This window comes from Magnolia sinica, chromosome 19, assembly GCF_029962835.1.
Source record: "Magnolia sinica isolate HGM2019 chromosome 19, MsV1, whole genome shotgun sequence".
Lineage (NCBI taxonomy): Eukaryota > Viridiplantae > Streptophyta > Magnoliopsida > Magnoliales > Magnoliaceae > Magnolia > Magnolia sinica.
Window position 1 is genome coordinate 46,227,102 of NC_080591.1, and position 18,619 is coordinate 46,245,720.

Consider the following 18,619-nt stretch of genomic DNA (forward strand, 5'->3'; position numbering starts at 1 on the left):
GGATCAATCTCGATACCCCTGTGCCTGATGACGAAACCGAGAAATTTTCCTGACGACACTCTGAAAGCACATTTAGCTGGGTTTATCTTCAGCTGCTTCTTTTTGAGTCGACGAAAGACTGATGCCAGATGCTCGCGATGTTCCTAATGATTACCTGACCTGACCACCAGATCATCTACATAACGTTCAACATGCTTGTGCATCATGTCTTGAAATATAATTTGCATTGCCCTTTGGTACGTCGCCCCTGCATTCTTGAGACCGAATGACATAACCTTGTAGCAGTAAATTCCTAGTGAAGTTTTGAACGCAGTTGCTTCTTCGTCTTCGGGAGCCATTCTAGTTTGATTATAACCAGCATAGCCATCCATGAAGGACATGACAACATATTGTGTTGTACTGTCAATCAGCAATTCGGTTATTGGGAGAGGAAAGTCGTCTTTCGGATAAGCTTCATTCAGGTCTCTGAAATCAACGCACACCCTGATCTGTCCGTTTTTCTTCTTTATTGGGACAACATTCGATATCCACTTAGGATATTTGACCTCTCTGATAAACCCGACCTTTATTAGCTTTTTCACTTCTTCTATCAGAGGAACCAAGTCTGGGTGAAATCGTCTTTGCGCTTGCTTAATTGGTCTTTTGTCCTTAGAAATATTCAATCGATGCATTGCTACTGAGGGTTCCATACCCGACATTTCCACATGTTTAGGCGAAGACATCTTTATTTTCTTTTAGGAGTTGGACATATTTTGCGGCTTCTTGCTCAAGAAGACCGGCACTTATGAAGGTGTTTCTTGGCTCTTCTTTTGTACCCAGATTTATTTCTCGCAAACTATCGATCGTCGGCTGCCCCCCCTCTTCTATTTGCTTCGGAGCTATCTCAAGGTGCTTGACTATTTCAGGATCTGTTTTTGATAGTTGATCAACTGTGACCATATTCACTGAAGACTCTACCCCCAATCCTTGAAAATTTCCTCACCTCTTCTAACCGACTTCAATAGGGATCTGAATTCCTTTTTCATGATTCAAGCCATTAGGTTCTTCGTAATCAAAACCCATGCTCTTTATGATTTTCCTACTTGTCGGACTATATTTCTTAAGATCACGAGATGTTAGCTTTCCGTGATATAGATTATTCTCAACTTTTTCTTCTGTCTTTGCTTCTGAAGGGGCGTAGAATTCAATTGGCTCTGGATACTTCGCGCTGGCTTTGACATGAAATCTTTCCAGAACAGTCAGAAACGGCTTGTTTCTTTCAGCATATGGCAAGGCATTGTGTAATTCAACTGTAGAATTCTCAACTGTTTAGGCGATAATAACGTTAACAGCAGCTGTCCTGGTTGTCTCAGATGTTTCGGCACAAAATAGAACTTTGCTTCTGAAACTCCAGACGGTCTTGCCTTTTCAGATTCCTCTCTCATAACTTTCACATGAACATTTCCTAGGGCTTTGTTTTCATCACTCTTTCTCTCTTCTTTACTGGCGAATCCGTCCTAATAACTGGTGTCTGCAAAGAAGGCTTCGGCTTTTGTATATGGCTTTGCATCGACCATTACTTTATACTGTATTCCATTCTTACAGTACTTGAAACCTTGGTGTAGGGTAGAAGGTATAATACCGTATGAAGAACAATGTATGAAGAACAGAGATAATGTATGAAGAACAATCATTGTATTATTAACATTGAGTTCATTTACATCCTCGAATATCCCTTGGTCTAAGATAGATTATTTAAAATACGGAAATTGGCGAAGTTCGAATGTCGAATCTGAATATCAAATTCAACTGCATTTCGACTTGTAGTCTGATCATCTCTTTAAGAGGAATATTGTGCAGATTCGATCATTTGATCTCCCTCTCTTAAGCTTATATCCTAATGCAAAAAGAGAACTGGAAATGGCGAAGATCGACAATTTTGGCAGCATAACAGCTCCAACCCTTATTGGCTGTATTACAGCCCTGTTGCGCAGGCCGCGCAACCAATATGGTTTGTGCAAACCTGTGCAAACCCTTGCGTTCTTCTTCTCCTACCTTCAAAATCTTATGGAGCTCTGATCTTCTTCCAAAATCTTCCAACCCCCAAATGAGAGGGGGAGTGGGGTATTTATAGACCTTCACACATGCGAACCCTCGATCTTGGTGCCATGGGGCCCACCTTCCATCTAAACAACATCTTTATCCCTTTGCTCAGTTCGCACAACCAATAAGACCATTTGCACAGATCGCACAATCAATAAATCCTTTGTGCGGCTCGCGCAACTAATATCTCCTTTGCGTGGCTCGCGCAATCTCATAAAATGGTATTCTTTCTCATTTTTTCTTCTATCTTCTACTTTCTTGGTCTTTGATCTTTGTCCTTCTTTTTATGCCTCAACAGCATGATCAAAAAGTTGGATGATTTTCTAAACCTTTTGAAGTTATTACGAGGTGTTCGACCGTCTCTGGGGTTGATCTGGTCTTATAATGGTTTCGACAGATTCTCCTCCTATTTTCTATTCAAGCTACTCAAGAGTCTTTGCTTCACGGAGAACCAGAACTTTCGTCCTCCATTTGGTCGTACGGTGCCCACCTAAAGTGGTTGCATTTGTGATGAGGACATTCGAGCACCATACCAGAGGAGGGTTGAGCCGGTCTCTTTATAGCTAGACAACAATTATATGGGGCCCATTTGGCCTAATTCACATTCCTAGCCACGTTGAAGACCCCACATGCATTAGATGCATCTTCAAAGACCCTACACTAGGAAGATGCATGTGGGCTGCATATAAGGTGTTCTGTTGTGGTAACGGTGGGTGTACAGGTCCCCATTGTTACTGACATGGATACGCCCCATATCGACTGATACGGGGCCGTAATGGCTGATACGGGGTGTGCGACGGTCAATTTTTTTCTCAGAAAAATATGGAAAAATATCCATTAAATCCAGAATATTCTAAATATTCTAAATATGCATTCATTTATAATTTTGAACATGTTTATAATAGTGTAACTATCCGCTCTTTGATGAGAATGTTATATCGGGTTATCTGATGAATTTATTAATTTGATAAACTGGGATTAACTGCAAACCTTTTATATTTAATTTTCTAATTATATAATATCAATGATAAATTTAATAGAATGAATTTAACACCAAAACATCTCACATTTATAGGTTTGACAATTATTTATAGTATTGGTGTATTACATACCGCGCAAATTGCATACATGTTATTTCAACATATAGAGTCTAGAGACTTTTAGGCCCTATTATGTAATTTATATACCTAACAATTTGATATCATTAACTCTAAAAAAAATTGATATCATTTCCCCAATAGATCCTAAGAAGAAATTGGAATTGGATTTGAGTGAATAGTGTTGTTGATTTGGTTGACCACAAGATGTCACAAATCAGCCTCAAATTATGCAATTTATTAGCTCAATCCCGCTAATGATTGATGGACATTTATTGGACAGTGAAAAATGCAAAATATCAAATGGTCCTATTTCAAAAAACAAATGTCTACAAATTAATGGTTAAAATCAATCAAACAATACCATGGCAACAACAATCCCATAATCTAATTGGTTAATTTTGAGTTAATACATGCCTTGTGTACAAATTTTTATGGCCCTGTACCTCGATGTATGTATTGCATATACATGATATCCACCCGTTTTACCAACTCATTTTAGGACATTGTCCAAAAATGAGGCATATCCAAATCTCAAGTGGACTACTGGAGGGTGAGCCCTAAATGTGGGGCCACCTCAATGTTTTACCAACCCATTTTAAGGCATGGTCCCAAAAATGAGGCAGATCCAAATATCAGGTGGACCAGTAGTGGGTGAGGCCTTGAATGTGGGACCTGCCTCATTGTATTTGTTGTATATCCATGCCACCCATCCTTTTTGCCAAACTCATTTTAAGGTATGGTCCAAAAAATGAGGCAGATCGAAATCGTAGGTGGACCACACAATAGGAATTGAATTCCCACCATTAAAAACTTCTTGGGACCAATAAATGTTTTGGATCAAGCTATTATTTGGGTTTTCCCTTCAACCAAATCTATGTGACCTTATCAATAGGTTGGATGACGTGGATATACAACACATGCATTAAGGTGGGCCCCATGGTCAAGGAAGCACTAAAGTGGAATTATGGTCCAATTGAAAATAAGCCACGATGGCTTGTTTTGAATTGAAAAGAGAGAGAGAGAGAGGGTTTCCCTCGTAAATGACGAAAAGAGAGGGGGACTCCGATTGTGTGTGGACGTGGCAAAGTTCTGTGGGCCCCAACGTTATGTATGTGTTATATCCACACCATCGGCCATGATAAAAAAAATGATGATCCAATACTCAAGTGGACCACACCGCAGAAAGCAGTGGGGACAATGATGCCCATCGTTGAAAGATTCCTAGGGCCTAGCATGATGTTTATTTGCCATCCAACCTCTTCATAAGGTCATAAAGACTTAGATGATGGGAAAACACAAATATCTGCTTGATCTAAAACTTGTGGCCCCAATAGGTTTTCAATAGTAGGCATTCCATCTTCTTTTTGTGTGGGGTCCACAGGAGCTTTAGATTTGGTTCATTTTTGGGCTCATGCCTTGAAATGATATGGAAAAATGGATGGATGGTGTGGATATAACACATACATCACGGTGGGACCCACATAACTTTGCCAACATAACATCATGGTGTGCTAAACCATGTAATCCGAGACCTCCTTGAGCTTCGAAATTGAAGAGAGAGAAAGAGGGGGTCATAAATGGGCAGAGAGACCAAAAGAGGGAGAGACACATGACGGTCTCTCTCCCTTTTGAGTTTGAAACCTAGAGAGAGAGAGAGAGAGATGCATGGCTCTCTCTACCCCTTAAATTTCAAAACCCTAACCAGAGAGAGACGCATGGTTGTCTCTGTCCCCCTTTGATTTCAAAACCTTAACCCTGAGAGAGAGAGAGAGAGAGAGAGAGAGAGACTGCTGGTAGAGGAGAAGAAGGAAGAAGAAGCAAGAAGGAAGAAAGAAGAAAGAAGAAGAATAGTTTCAAAGAATAGGTCTCTCTCTCTCTCTCTCTCTCTCTCTCTCTCTCTCTCTCTAAGAAGATAAAAGAAAGTTTTTTTGGGAGGGGAAATGTTATGGGGTAACGGCCGTTTTGACCCATTAACAACCATTATGCTTCTTTTTCTCGGACCTCATTGATTCGACCACGAATCGTGTAACGGTCATGGTCGTTACTGTCACGTATCGGTCGTTACGGCCGATATGTAATTGATTTGGGACACCTTGACTGCATATAGGAGCTTGATGTGCACATCAGACCGTTGGATCGGGTAGACACGATGATCGGACTGTTGGATTATCATCATCAGACATCTTGATCATGAACCCCATAAGCTACGAAATGGTTTAGTTGTTTAGATTGTTTACATGCTTCATTATTTTTGGTATAGCTTATATTTGTGTTGAGATTGGGGAATTAGGAACAACTTTTAATTTGTTAAGCATCTTTATGTTGAGAATCTCATCTGAGAGCGCATTTTTGTAAAAGTTCATTTCTGAGACTGAAAGAGAAAAAGGGTGCGTGTGTGGAGCCCTAATGCCATTATTTTTTTTAAAAAAAGCCGTGTTTTATCTTCTTCATGCGATTTGAAGAATATTCCATGTGGTTTAGAGCTTGGGTGTGGTGTGATTTAATTCTCCATTCAACGAAGGTGCGATGCTTCCATCTATCATCTTCTTTTCTATCCAAAAATATGTATTTTCCCCAAAACTTCATCTCTCTTCTTCTCTTCCTATCCAAAACCATCCAAATCATCTTTTTCTTTAATTTTTTATCATCCAACTTCAACCCCAATTGAAATCAACCAATGTGGACCCCAAAATCCTAGCCAACGACCCATACGTGGGGCCATATGGCCACATTTGCAAGCCCCTAGGATGACTGTACAAACAACCTCTCAATCCCTTGATTTCCTCTTGCTTCCCTATCAAAACCCTTTGATTCTCCATCCCTAACCCTACTTATAGACCCTAACCCTAAACCTTAATTCTCTAATTCCCTAATTTCCCCAAATTCCTAAACCCTAAATCTCTAATTTTCTAAATTGACGCAAAATCCCTGACTTTCCTTCATTTAAAACCTTAATTCCCCTCTACCAATACTTAAATCCATCAATCCCCTTAACCAATTCATCCAATTTAGCCCTAATTTCATCTTTTCCCCAAATTCTAAAAAACCATAATTCTGAAATCCTCATTTTCAATGAACCATAATTTTCCAAATTTTATATTTCCCCCTTCCTAACCCTAATCATATAACCTACAAGTCAGTCCCTTGAGTGCGCTACGTGCCTATACTAAATTGGAAGTTCTATCCTTCCATTGGGCCCAATTTTAATTGATTTATGTGATTTCTTAGCATGCGGGCATATGATTTAGGTTAAATTAGATTTTATTTCCTATTGTTTACTCTTAGTTACGTGGTGGGTTAGCATTTTTTTGTTAAACGAATTACTTTATAAACTCTTTCATAATCTCCACGTTGCATGCTAGCATTAAATCACGTGTCCTGCATCAAATTTGGTATTAGAGACAGGTTGAGCATAGGATTTTTGTGTTGCACTTAGGTTAGAGTCACATCTAGGGTAGGAGTCACATCTAGGGTTATTAGAGCATACATTGCATATAGAATCTAGGATCATATTGCTGATTTTTGTTCCTAGTTTGGAGTGTCCCATTGCTGAATTTTCAGCTAGCATTTTCCACTTATACGATTGGTGTATTTTCAGTGTAGTAATCTCATGTTGTCACCTTGCTGAATTTTCAGTTTTAATTTTCAGATTACACTCTTGCTGAATTTTCAGCTTGGTACTCTCAGATTGTCATTTTGCTGAAGTTTCAGGGTAGTATTTCAGGTTAATAGCTTACTGAATTTTCAGATTAGTGTCTCTAGTGCATCCAATTTGATTTGTAGGTTGGTTTTGTCTGCCATAACATTACCTTAGGATCTAGGTTTTCCCCTAAGACTTACCTTGTATATGCCTACTTCTGGATGTGGTTTTGACCTACATCCCACCATGAATTTAGAACATATTGCTGAGCCCTTAATGTTATAAACAACTATCTGATGGCCATTGAGATGCATAATAGGACCACCTTGATTCAATTGACCACGACCAATGCGCGTGTCAATTAGCTTGAAGCCTTCCTTCAGGCGAACCCCGACACTGGGGAAGATGTCCAATCACAAGCCATGTATTAAATTGAAGGAATTGAGATTGTGCCACTTGCAATTATTACCTGCGCCTTAAGGCAAATTGTTAAAAGTGATGATTGGCACATGAATTCAATTTTCCACACACCAAGTGTAGTGGCAGAAATTGCAAGATGATCATTGATAGTGGTAGTTGCATCAATGTGGTCTCTGCTAGCACCATGGACTGCTTAGGTATGCTAGTCGTTCTTTACCCTCAGCGTTATCGAGTCTCTTGGGTTGATGTGTCTTCGATTCCGATTTCTCAACGTTGTCCCATTCCTATCTAGTTTGGTTCCTATACAGATATGCCATGGTGTGATGTTTTGCCTGTGGATATAGGCCATGTCATTTTGGGTAGGCCTCGGTTGTATGACAAGGACGCAACACTATTCGGTCACTCGAATACGTGTTCGTTTTTGTATGAAAGCAAAAGGATTGTCTTGAAGCCTCTCCTGCCAAAAGCACCTCGAAAAAGGAAGAGGATGTCAAGAAACGTGGTCCTGATGATGTGACCAAACTCCAGCTTAAGTATCTTTCTATAGTTAATGCGAAAGAGTCTGAAAGAGGGACAAACTGATTTGACAGTATATGCCCATGCGGCAAATGAGATCACCCCTAGGGTTATTATGGAGATGCCACCTGAGGTTACACTGATGGTAGTGTAGAGTTACCACCTAAGGTGAGTTTAGTATTGGAGGAGTCTAGTGTTGTTATACCAGAGGACATACTAGATGAGCTTACACCCGTGCAGGACATTCACGCGTTGACTCTACCAAACCTTTGTCATGATCAAATGAGTTCTTGGGAGGAAGTGGATCTGTAAAGACAAGTAGATGAGCCTAGGGCCCCTATAGATGCATACCCATGTTAGTGTTCCATAGGCCTTTGGGGTCTGCACTTGCATCTACACAACATATGCATGACTTGCATGTGGAGATTAGAAAAAAAATCAATATAAGTAATGGAACATACAAAATGATTGTTGACTCACACCATAAGTTGTGGGTGATGAAGTCATGATTGGAATATGTCCAAAAAGGTTTCCATAGGGAACCATAAAAAATTACAAGCCCATAGTGTTGGACCGTATAAAACCTTGGAGAGACTAGGTCCGAATGCTTACTTGATAGATCTTTCACCTAACATGGGTATCAGTTCCACATTTGATGTGGAAGATCTTGTACCGTTTCATAGACCTTCCCCAAACCCTCACATGAACTTTGATGATGATGCCCTTGACCCATCCCATAACCCATGATCATTACCTTACCCCTCTTCTTAAACATTTACCACCTATACCATCCATACCTACAAGAAGAGAGCGGATAGAGGATATCTTAGATGAAGTAGTAGTTTCCGCATGGCATGGAAGTTACCAAGAGTACCTCGTCAAGTGGAAGGGTAGGCTAAAGTTAGACGATACTTGGATCACAGGGGCAGTGCAGTGCTTAAGTGATGAGATCCTGTATCTCCTCGAGCATCATCGCAACTTTATTTTGCCAGAGGCGAAATTTCCTCAGACGATGGGAATTGATGAGGACATCTGAGCACCATACTGAAGGAGGGTTGAGTCGGTTTCTTTATAGCTAGACGACCATTACATGGGGCCCATTTGGCCTAATTCACATTCTTAGCAATGTAGAAGACCCCACGTGCATTTGATGCAGCCTCGAAGACCCTACATTAGGAAGATGCATGTGGGCTGCATATAGGAGTTTGATGGACACCTCGGACCGTTGGATTTGGTCGGCACGATGATCGAACCGTTGGATCATCATCATTGGACATCTTGATTGCGGACCCCCATGTGCCATGGAAAGTTTAGTTGTTTAGATTGTGTACATGCTTCGTTATTTTTGGTATAACTTATATTTGTGTTGAGATTAGGGAGTTAGGAATAACTTATAATTTATTAAGCGTCTTTATGTTGAGAATCTTATCTAAGAGCCTTTTTTGTAAAAAGGTCTATTCTAAGACTAAACAAGAGATAGGGGGGGGGGGGGGGGACCCAAATGATTCCATTCCCCATTCAACGGAGGTGCGAGGCTTCCATCTATCTTCTTTTCTATAAAAAAGGAGGTATTTTCCCAAAAACTTCATCTCCCTTCTTCCCTTCCTATCCAGAACCAACCAAATCATCTTTTTCTTCAACTTTTCATCATCCAACTTCAGCCCCAACTGAAATCAACCATTGAAGACCTTAAAACCCTAGCCAATGACCCACGCATGTGACCATATGGCCACATGTGCGGGCCCCTAGGTTGACTGTACGAGCAACCCTTTAATCCTTTGATTTCCCATTGCTTCCCCCATTAAAACCCTTTGATTCTCCATCTGTAACTCTATTTATAAACCCTAACCCTAACTCTAGATTCTCTAATTCCCTAATTTTTCCAAATTCCCAAACCCGAAATCTTTAATTTCCTTAATTGACCCAAAATTCATAACTTCCCTTTATCCAAAACCTTAATTCCTCTCTACCAATACATAAATCAATCAATCCCCTTAACTAAATCACCCAATTTAGCCATAATGATATATTTTTCCCAAATTCTAAAAAACCCAAATTCCAAAATTCCCAATTCCCATGAATCCCAATTTTCCATGAATCCAAACAGGCCCTTAGAATATTCCCATGTGGGTTGAGTTCTTGCATTTTATTGGCAACAAATCACTTTATCATAAATACAACAAAGTGCAAACGCTTGTTTTTAATAAGCAACAACAAATTATTAACAGAAAACAATATAGGAAAGTAGTGGCATTATCCATTAAGGTAATGGATAAGTGTCACCAGTATGCAAATATTTCTATGATACACCACCCTTCTCCAAAACATCGACAGCCCATGAATTAGCCTCATGGAGCAGTAAACTAAAAGAAAGAAAAATTTGACATCAGCCCCTTAATCTTGTTTACAGAAAATATCACTTCCTAGGAATTGGAGATTCCCTCCGCCACTTAAGAAAGAACATACTTGGGAATCACTCTCAAAATTCTAATGACTCCAAGACTTAGCCAAGGATAAACTGGTCTTAATTGTCATAATTCAGCCTGGTTGGAGTTGCTGACCCTCAAGGGACCGGAGAAAGCAATCTTAATTGCACCGTTAATATCTTATAAATCCCCTAGTCCTTGAGTACAAACACTCCCTAAGGTGATAGATGCATGTATCAACACACTAGTTCTGGACATGGCATCTGCTACTACATCAGCAAGGGAATTGGCGTCTCCAGCAACATGCCTAAAGGACCTGATGCTAAGCCTATAATCTGAGAACCATAACCTCTATGGTGCTACAATGGCTTCCAACATGCAACCAATGACAGTATATGAATCATTGTTGAAAATGAAAGGCTCCACATATATACTTTGAAAAGAGAAACACATGCTTTAATAACCTCAAAATCTGCCCTAGTTGAGTCGCCTTACTTTGACGGCCTCAAGAACGCCCGACTGGTGGATTAGTTGTCACCACTCATGACACCCCACTCTTGATGGTCCAAGATTGCCCGTGTATGACCTTTTGATGGTTAACTTCCACCTTTTGAAAATTACATTTTGGCCCTGCAAAGTCATTGAACATCCGACGCTTTATGATGAGGACATCCGAGCACCATACCGAAGGAGGGCTGCGTCAGTCTCCTTATGGCTCGACGACCATTACATGTGGCCCACTTTGCTCAATTCACATTCCTAACCACGTTGAAGACCCCGCCTGCATGTTCGTGCATCTTTGAAAACCCCACTCTGAGAAGATGCACGTGGGCTACATATAGGAGCTTGATAGACAGTTCGGATGTTGGATCGGATGGACACGATGATCGGACCATTGGATCATCATTGTCGGACATGTTGATCGTAGGCCCCCATGGGCCACGAAATAGTTTAGTTGTTTAGATTGTTTATATGCTTCATTATTTTTAGTATAACTTATATTTGTGTTGAGATGAGGGAGTTGGGAACAACTTTTAATTTATTGCGCGTCTTTATGTTGAAAATCTTATTTGAGAGTGCCTTTTTGTAAAAGGCCTTTAAAAGAGAAATGGTGGGGGGTGTGTGAAGCCCAAATGCCATTATTTTGAAAAAAAAAAAAGCTTTGTGTTTTCTCTTCTTCATGTGATTTAAAGAATACTCGTGTGATTTGGAGCTTGGGTTGGTGTGATTGCATTTCCCATTCAACGGAGGTGCGAGGCTTCCATCTATCATCTTCCTTCTCTCTTCCTTTCTATCCATAAAAGAGGTATTTTTCTAAAAACTTCATCTTTCTTCTTCCCACATGTGACTGTACGACCATATGTGCGAGCCCCTAGGCTGATTGTATGAACCCCTGAATCCCTTGATTTCATCTTGCTTCCCCCATCAAAACCCTTTTGATTCCCTATCCCTAACTCTACCTATAAACTAGTGCAGGCTTCCACTAGTTTGGTAGGCATGGGCATGGCTCACATTTGGAGAGGTCCCTCAGGATAAACTCGGCACGTAGTGTGCGTGCAAGAGGTCAATGTTTGATTTCAATTACACAATTTTACACCAATTGATCACATATATAGAATTGAAATCCCAAAATAGAGGCAATATAGATTACATGTGAATTTGATGAAATCAGTAACAAGATCGTTCACATAGGAAACAAATCAAATCATGTGTACAACAAACATTGAATCAAGTAGTTTCCAATTAACCAAACAAACATACATTAAAAACAAAACATGAAATTGATTATAACAGATACATCAAAGCTATTTTAACTATAACAGAGAGGAAACATGTTGGGATCACTCACCTGTAACTCGGTAATGTAGATTCCGTTATGTTAACCGAATTATTATGAATTAGGAGTCCCTAATACAACATATAAGTGAAATCATTTTGCTGATCATGTTAATTCATATGGAGCTCATTTTGATCGATCAATTTTCAAATTGGTGTCCACACGAAGGATTACACGTTGTCCAATTGAATCGCTTTAGATCCAACCCTTAACACAAGGTTTGTGATCACCACAACCTAATGTGGGACCTACTTGATCAAACTAAAGTGACTAACCACCATCCGTCGACACAAAAATGGTCTAGACATGCATACTTTATTCGAATTTATAATTATAATGGGTTCATCAATTTAGATTTCCAATTTCGGAATCGAATAGATCGAGTCGACGCACTGCCGATCGAGTCGACGCACTGCCGATCGAATCGACCACACTGCCAATCGAATCGACCACACTGCCAATCGAATTGACTCGATGACTTATCGATCGAATCGAAGGTCAAATCAAAAGCCTCTGGACTGGATTTGGTTTTGGCGAACCGAATTGAGAATTTGGGGATTTTCCTTAATCTCATTTTTAGAGTCCATTTGTACATGTTAGTTAGATCTAAACCAACCATTGGCCCTCCCATGATTGATTTGGAGAGAGGTCCATTGATCAACTTGATCTAAAGCCTTCATTGTCCACATCACTCAAAATTGCATGATTTGATATTAATTGTCGTCTGATCAGTGCGGGCCACCAGACAATCATATTGATATGATATTTAGGATATTAGTGTAGTTCGATCCCAAAAATCGGATGGACCGTCTAGATCGGGTCTTAAACGTCTGGTGACTCAACACGATATACAATACATGATTTATCTAGAATGTCCATATGATCGGTGTGGCCCATTTGATGATTGGATCAATCTGATATTCGGGGTCTCGACATATTTTGACCTCAGAAATCAAATGATCCGTGTGGATCTAATCCCACACATCAGGGCGGCCCAACATTATTCTTTATGCCAAATCTCAAAAGCAATTGTGCAGAGATATCTCTTTACTATATACACCGAGTAGGTCGATGTGATGAACGTGTGGCTAATCCAACCCGCTCATTGCATAGATCTCATGGGATTAATCTAAATTACAAGAAAATGAAATAAAAAGGATCAATCACCAACCTGAATCAAGCGTGGCTTAGGGTTTCCTCCTCTCTCTCACTCTCTCTATTAGGGTTCTTTTGGTTAAAATAGGATTCTCATGTATCCTCCCTCAAGAAGGAGACGTTTGAAAAGAGGGGGATAAGAGAGAGATCAGAGATAACAAATAAGTGAGAGATCGCAACTGACCTCTCATCTCTCCTCTTTCTTTCAAATTAAAAATTAAAAATTCGAATTAAAAAAATATTTTTATTATCGTTATTTATTTATTCATTTATATTATTTTAAAAAATAGGGTCATTACAGACGTGAATCCATCCATCCATCCATGCATACATACACTAATAAATCCTTCCATCAAATCCTTGCATGCATGCACACACACACATACATACATACATGTCTACCCATCCATCCATCCATGCATACATATACGAAATTACTAATAAATCCATCCATGCATACAAATACACATGTATGATCCATCCATCCATCCATCCATGCATGCATGCATAGACACACACACATCCATCTATCCATCCATCCAACCATCATGCATGCATACATGTATGATGATCCATCCATCGATCCAACTGATTTCCACCAATATATGCAAACATTTGAACCATAAAAAAGAACAAATTAAAAAAAGTTGATTTATTTTTTATTTTTTATTTTTGCATTTTTCGAAATAGATAAAAGAATGCCTTGGTTGTCAATAAATTTATGAGATGGTGTTTCTACTTTTGGTCATCCTCCATAGATGAATTTATCAGTTCTGTAGTTTGGTTGAGGAAAACTTTATCCATTTTGTGGTTTGGTTAAGGCGATGCCATTTCTCCTGTTCGAGCGTTCCTTTGATCACATTTCAAGGTTCTTATGCCAGTGTTTTGTCCATATATGCAGTCTTCACATTTATCATCAATGGAAGGGTGATGAGATTATGAGAGTTCATGATTTATTTGTACAATGTCTTGTTCACCCTTCTCTTGGGATTAGTTGGTGGGGTGGGGGAATTCAAGAAGATTTGATGAGTCTAGTACGAAATGATATCTCAACAATCCAATTTACTAGTCTGTGATTGAATTCCAAGAAGAGTTCATGAGAGTTCATGATTTCATGAACTCTCACATTTATGAGAGTTCATGATTTATTTGTACAATGTCTTGTTCACCCTTCTCTTGGGATTAGTTGGTGGGGTGGGGGAATTCAAGAAGATTTGATGAGTCTAGTACGAAATGATATCTCAACAATCCAATTTACTAGTCTGTGATTGACCAAGTGGCTATGATCTTTATTCTAATGGCGCAACTAATGTTGTGACAAGTGTGACCCAGATTTGGGGTTTCGTTAGTAGTCAAGCTTATCGTGCATGAGATTCCACCTTGTGATGGAGCGATCAACTTCTTCTCGTAAAGGCATCCCCTTTTTTAGCATCTATGTAGGAATTTTTTGGTGAAACAGAATTCATAAAACCTTTGCTGAAATAGCTGGGACATGGCTGTGATGAATAATGATGATGATGGTGGTGCTGTTGTTGATCATGATGATTTTCTTTTGAGGATAAGGATCCTCCTTGAGAATTGAATTTGTGCATATTGCTGGATAAGGATCTTGAGTTTACTAAAGTTTTAAACTCAAGATCTAGTAGTTACTTAGATTTTAAGGTGAACTGTACTAGCAGGTGTAGAAGTCCAACTTGCAAATATTGCTGGGTAATGTCAGTGCTTTAAATAGCCACACTATGCAGCATGTACCTTACACTACATAGTGTAGCTTAGCCTTAATGCTAAGTAGCTCATGAAAATAGCTTCAAGTCACGTGTAGCCATGCTATATGATAATTTGCATATGCCACACGCTACATAGACAATGCTACACACTACATAGCTCACATTACAAGTTATTTTCCACTATAACATTAAAATCATTTAATATTTTCAATGATTTGTTACAATTTTCTGTTTTCAATAAAAATTAGTTTATCTTTTCAATGCTTTTAGTAAATTTATATAAGTAACAATATTAAATCAGTTTCATTGTTCTTTCTTTACCTTTATACTTAATCATTGCCCTTTTCTATTACTTCAGGTTGGGTTTGGTTGCACCAAATATTATGAAATTTTGTTAAAATTTATTATTAATCAGTGTAATTTGGTGCAGAATATCATGAAATTGGTGCAACCAAGTGCAACCTTGATTAAAAATCAAGTAGCATGTAGCTTACGCTATGTGCGACGTCACTCATGCCTCACGCTTCAGAGGGGTGAATGCTACGCTATTTGCTATTTGCTATTTAAAACACTGGGTAATATATATTGACACAATTATACAAATCCAATCTTCAGTCATTGCAGAGTATCTTGTTGATTTTTAGTATGTGATTTAAATACACACCAGCTGCCTATGGTTACAAAATCACAAATGGCCTCGCCAGCATTATCCATAGGTTTAGTCTTCGCAGGGAATGATATGCTCCTTGTCAGTCTTCACAGGCCATGATTTGCTCCATGTCATCCATGTTGCTGCTTCTCTTCATTACAGTTTGCAACTGCACAAATCTTGATGCAGCCTGCTGGGAACCTCTTGGTGATTATGCTTTTTGGAGTCCAATGGCATAACAAGTAGGTCATTTTTTTTCTTCTTTTAATTGATACCAAGTAGGTCATTTTACTATGCCATTAGAAACTAGATCCAGTGTCCTTGGACCTGTGTTTGGTTGCCTCTTTCTGGATATGTTCCTCTCATTTTCCATGCTGATGAGCTATCATCTTATTTGAAGTCCACCACAAGGTTGTTGGATACGAATCCCTTTGTTGTTAGAGAAGTGGTTGCAAAGAATCGGGGCCTTTTGCATCCTGTGCACAACCCAAAGGCTGCCCTACCACAAAATTTTCGCTGGAATAAAGTGTTTTGTTATGCCCATCTTTTTGTACTCCAAATACACAACCCAAGTCAAGAGCATCCTGTTTGTTCAGTTCTTTGCACCGGGTGTTTCATGCACCAGTGGGGGAAATTCACATTGAATTTTTCTGAAGTGGCATTACCTGGTTGGATGTTAAGTGGGCATACTAATACATGATGGTAAATCACTGAGAAAAGAAGAAAAAATAAGCAGTCTGCTGGAATTCTTCTCCAAGCAAACCATACCAATGCTGAAATTTCTATCAACTCAAAGAACATGAATTCCCCTACCAGTGTAGGTTATTCTCTAATTTATTTACAAGCCCCATAACTAACTAGATAACTCCTCTTCTTGCTAGGCTAACAGCATCTTGACAACCATCTCCCAGATATACTAACCTTTTGATTTTTCAAACACAACACCACAACTGAAAATAGGTTATAAATTTGAAACTTCAAACTCAAGCCAATCAAATTGCTGGTGTTAACATGGCAATCATGCACTGCTCATCCAAATTTCCATCAATGTGTTTGAAAGCTAATTAGTTGCATTCTTGTAGACCATCCTGATTGCCAATTGACTTGTTTCTCTCAGTTCAATGGGTTAAGCTATAATTTTGGTAGTCACTGGTCTGAAGGCTGCTGCATGTCCACTAATTCCAAAATGCAAGTGAGATGATCCAGACCTCCATGCATATGTCACTACTGTTTTGGGGCCAGATATAGCAGGAAAAAGGATGCTATTGAATGTGCGTTCCTGCTTTTGGGATAAACAGGCCCATAGCTGCAGTTTCGTTATAAACTGACTGTTGTTCTATCAATGAGGTTAAAATAATCTCTAATTAATTAATTATTTATTTATTTTTGAGTTTTGTTGTGGTAGGTCCTGTGCTGGTAAACAAGGCTCATGTTCCGCCTATTTCCTTGGTTTGCAGGTTCCATGTTGTGGCCTTTCTGCAGCAAATATGGTGGTTTGAAGTAGATGGTTGGGTGAAATTCTGTTTCCCTGCAGGTATATACAGTTTGTCATTCAGGCTTCACCTTGGAAGATTTTCCAAAAGACTAGGACGGCGTGTCTGTAATTATGAGAACGCTCATGGTTGGGATCTAAGGCCTGTGCGGTTCGAGCTATCCACTTCAGATGGGCAGCAAGCATCGTGCGAGTGCTGTTTGGATGAACCTGAAAAGGATGATGCTAATGGAAACAACAGAAGGGGGAGCTGGATAGAGTATGAGGTGGGTGAATTTATTGTCGGTGACTCAGAAACAGCAATGGAAATCAGATTTTCTATGAAACAAATTGATTGCACTCATTCTAAAGGTGGACTCTGTGTAGACTCTGTATCTATTATACCTAGTGACTTGAGAGAGAGAAGAAAGAGGTTCTTGAGGTAGCTGCAGCAACATGGTATGCGGTTGATTGGATTAAAGTTTTCATTGATATTGAATTCCTGATCCCAGTGTGTGATTACGGCTCATCATACCTATAGAAGGATTTTTTATTTTATTTTTTGAAAAAGGATGTCAGTTTATGATGTTTAGATTAGTTCCAGTGCTTTCAGCTATTTTTTATTTTTAACACACTGAAATGCTGCTGCCAATGCATGTGTCCGGGACAACTTGTTATAGTCCGTTTTCTCACTATACATGATCCGTTTTTGTTTTACATTTTGTTCAGTGCATTTGGTTTCACCATCTTCTACCAGTATTCTAGTATTCTAGTCCTAGGGTTCCATTGAGATGCATTTATACCTTCACTAGCTACTAATGACCCAAGGCTGGTATCTTGCTGTGCAGCCAATGGTCTAAGCTCCCCTAACAGAAGAGAACCTAGGGAGGAAGCCAACATGATAGTGGTGTGGATGCAACGAGTGAAATCTATGGTATAGAAGGGCAAGGAGGAAAGACTAGTGTGCATGGTTTTAGGACTCGAATGAGTCTGGTGCAACTCATTTGACTTGGACTCGGTTGGATCCAATCTTGTTCAACACCACGAGTCATCCTGGACACAGCCGATGTCACGCCCCTAACTCAGAAATCGGATTCACAGGAATTCCGATCGCCAAATCTGGTGCCGACAGCCTTCGTAGTACCCCATTCTCTACTCCTGGCACTCATATGCTAGGTTCCGATCCTGAGATCGTATAAGAAGGATTTTCTAACGTACATTTATCTCATAAGAAGCATAACCATAAGTTTATCCAAATCACAAAAGCAACATCATCATCGGATATCCACTAATATAAATATTTAAATACAATGCTGAAAGGGAAATACATATGTCAAAATCAAAGCTCCAGAAGTCAGTGACATGCTCTAAACTCCACGCTGCGCTGCTGCAACCTAACATCACCTGCACGAATCTATCGTGCATAAGCTTATATAAAGCTTAAATGGTAGTGTAAGTGTGTGCATAAGGTAAGTACCAAGTATTTAATATAATGTCATAACCATATAATATCGGAAATACTAGTAAGATCATGAATCATACAATATCGGAGTAAGCAGAAATGCTGACAAGTTCATAAAGATATCATCAACTTCA

At 39.4% G+C, this 18,619-nt stretch overlaps 1 protein-coding gene across 1 annotated transcript in view; it reads left to right on the plus strand.

The window, feature by feature from the left end:
* LOC131234306 (F-box protein PP2-A15-like) overlaps nt 1-17,738 on the plus strand; it is a 64,441-nt gene extending 46,703 nt beyond the window's left edge. The window contains exon 3 of the mRNA XM_058231088.1: nt 17,010-17,738. Coding sequence (XP_058087071.1) covers nt 17,010-17,469 — 460 coding nt within the window. The 3' untranslated portion in view covers nt 17,470-17,738. The remainder of the gene's footprint in view (nt 1-17,009) is intronic.
* Nucleotides 17,739-18,619: the final 881 nt, after the last annotated feature.